At 37.2% G+C, this 2500-nt stretch overlaps 1 protein-coding gene across 2 annotated transcripts in view; it reads left to right on the top strand.

Annotated features, from left to right (window-relative positions):
* atf6b (activating transcription factor 6 beta) overlaps positions 1 to 2500 on the top strand; it is a 24493-nt gene that overhangs the window by 21763 nt on the left and 230 nt on the right. For both annotated transcript variants that reach the window (XM_079829835.1, XM_079829834.1), the window contains exon 17: positions 1969 to 2500. This exon is cut by the window's right edge and continues 230 nt beyond it. In XM_079829835.1, the coding sequence (XP_079685961.1) occupies positions 1969 to 2216 (248 nt within the window). In that variant the 3' untranslated portion in view covers positions 2217 to 2500. The remainder of the gene's footprint in view (positions 1 to 1968) is intronic.

Raw genomic sequence — 2500 nt, 5'->3', positions numbered from 1 at the left:
CAAAATGATGTCAGTTTGAGTGACAGTCGGTTATGTGACGCTTAAATGCTTAATGTGTTACAATTCTCATTAGATTTTAGGAGAATAAAACTAGACTAAAACTAAAAACAATTCAGGCCACTAAAATATGACTAAAACTAAATGGCCTTTTAGTCAAAAGACTAAATCAAAATGTTGCTGTCAAAATGACCCCTGATTGTGAGGAATGCTGTAGTCTGGTTAAAGGTCAGTGTTAGAGAGTGTTCTTCAAATGATTGACCTCTAACCCTTAAAGTTACACAAACCACTACTAAAGGTGATCAACATGTGAGTATATGGGTCAAAGACGAAACAGGGGTTTTCAAGCATAAAAAAAATAAATGTGTAATACAGCTTTAAATTTAGTTTTTTCCTGTACATTAGAATGTGTCCTGTTTAATTTTATATTTTCTTAGCAAAAAATAATGACTATCACACATTTTTTACCATGATTTACAGAAGACACCCACTAAAATGTCATTCAGTGTAACAATATTTATGTATCAGAAAATCTTATTAGGCATATTTAAAACAGGAATCATTTGATGGCATATTAAAAGACTCTATTTAAGTATCAAAGTCCAGCCCACAAATACTAATTAATTGTAATTTTTAAATGTTTGCCACTATCCTTCACCACTAGGTTTACCCATTTGCCAGCAAGAAGTTTTCTTAAGGAAGTGAAAATCATTTAAAATATAATAAAATTTTGTATGATCACATTATTTTATATATTTTAATGATTACAGGTTAGAATAAGTATATTGTTTAATTTTTTACATCAATATATCTGTTACACTGAATGAAAAAAGCTTATATTGCAGGCCATAAGCTGGCCATCTATATCAAAAAGTGAGCTTGACCAGTAAAGTTAATCATAATTATTCACATCATCTACTTATTTTTCAAAAATTCTAACAATATAAATGTTTTTTTGGCATTTCACTGAATGATGTGCGGTTTTGTAACTTAGGATACCACCCCATGAAAAGGTGGAATTATCAAATATTTAAGAGCAATGAATTCACTTTTCTGCAGCTCCACATGGTCTTCAGGGTCTTTTGATGATGTCACAGATATGTTTTTTATATGATTTCAGAATGGCCTCATGATCCTGTTACACTGAATGATCTCTTACAAACTGGATTTTCAGGACAAAAGTCCCCTGGTTATTTAAATACTTAAAAAAATAAGTAAGACATAGTCCTTTTAATATAACACAGCCAACACATATTTGAAAATATATACAAATATATATTTTGTACTTGTTATTTTATACATTTATTTAAAGATGTAATGGCAAAATCAAAGTCCGGACCATTACGCTGAATGACAATTTTACACTTTGGAACATTATTTCCCCTAAATGTTGACATTTTATTTTGACAAAAGTTATTTGAAATAGTAAAGTAGACAGTTTACTTGCATTTAACATGTTTTTTCTGTATATAAAATGACTTTTGTAAACATAATTTGATGTGGAGACCAAAATCATGACGTCTTGTCTTTGACCCATATGTTGTCTGAGCTGTAAAAAGAGGCGCTTTTTTTGGTTCTAATGTAATTGTGTATCTCAGGCCCTGTGTGCTCTAGCACCCTGCAGACAGTTCTGGCTGTTTCCACTAGATGGCAGCAAACACTGGGAAACATGAGAGACTGCGTTTATACCACAGGCTAGAGCGAATAAAGTGTGTGTTTGCGCACTAAAGTATTCCCATCTCTTCATCACATTAAGCCTAAACCACTGAAAAATCAGAAAGATCTTCATGTGTGTCTGAAGAAGGGCGGACGGGTTTAACACGAGGAATTAATGACAGGAGTGCATTATTGGGTGAACTGTCCCTTTAAATTTGTGTTATTTTGTGCATTCTGTGAGGAAGTGCCGCCCAGTCACTCCCAGCATGCATTGCGAGAGTGCCGCCCCCTCACACCGGTGTTGTTTCCGCCTAGATTCGGTGTATAACTCGTCTCAGGGCGGCTATGAGATGATGATGCAGGTGGACTGTGAGGTGATGGACACCCGGATCATCCCAATCAAGTCCTCCGTGGTCCCGCCCTCTCTCAGAGACCCGCCCCCTGCCCCGCCCCCTCACCACCATCACCACGGCAACCACACCTCGCTCCGCAGCCGCACCCAGCACCCGCACGGCAGACGGAGGGGATCGGGCTACCTGATTGGCCCCAGCGGGTCCGTGTGACATCACTTCCTGTTTGTGTTCTGTTTGCAGTGCGTCACCCGTTTTTTTATACGTAATGTTTTGTTTTTTTACAGATTTTTATTGAGATTATTTAAATGATGTGCTTCTGCTACAGGTGTGTGATATAAATATTTGAATATAAGACGTAATCGCGCTTCCTGCTTCCTGTCAGGATGCAATAATGCCCTTCTTGTCACTGGACAGAGGATCTGATTGGTGGATGAGTTTTGATTGACAGGTGTGGGGCGGAGTTAACACCGGCGTGAAGTTGTTGTTTTGCGTCT

The sequence above is a fragment of the Gobio gobio genome (genome assembly GCF_949357685.1).
Source record: "Gobio gobio genome assembly, chromosome: 11".
Taxonomy (NCBI): domain Eukaryota; kingdom Metazoa; phylum Chordata; class Actinopteri; order Cypriniformes; family Gobionidae; genus Gobio; species Gobio gobio.
The sequence above is the reverse complement of the archived record's forward strand: the minus strand, read 5'-3'. Positions and strand labels throughout refer to the sequence as shown.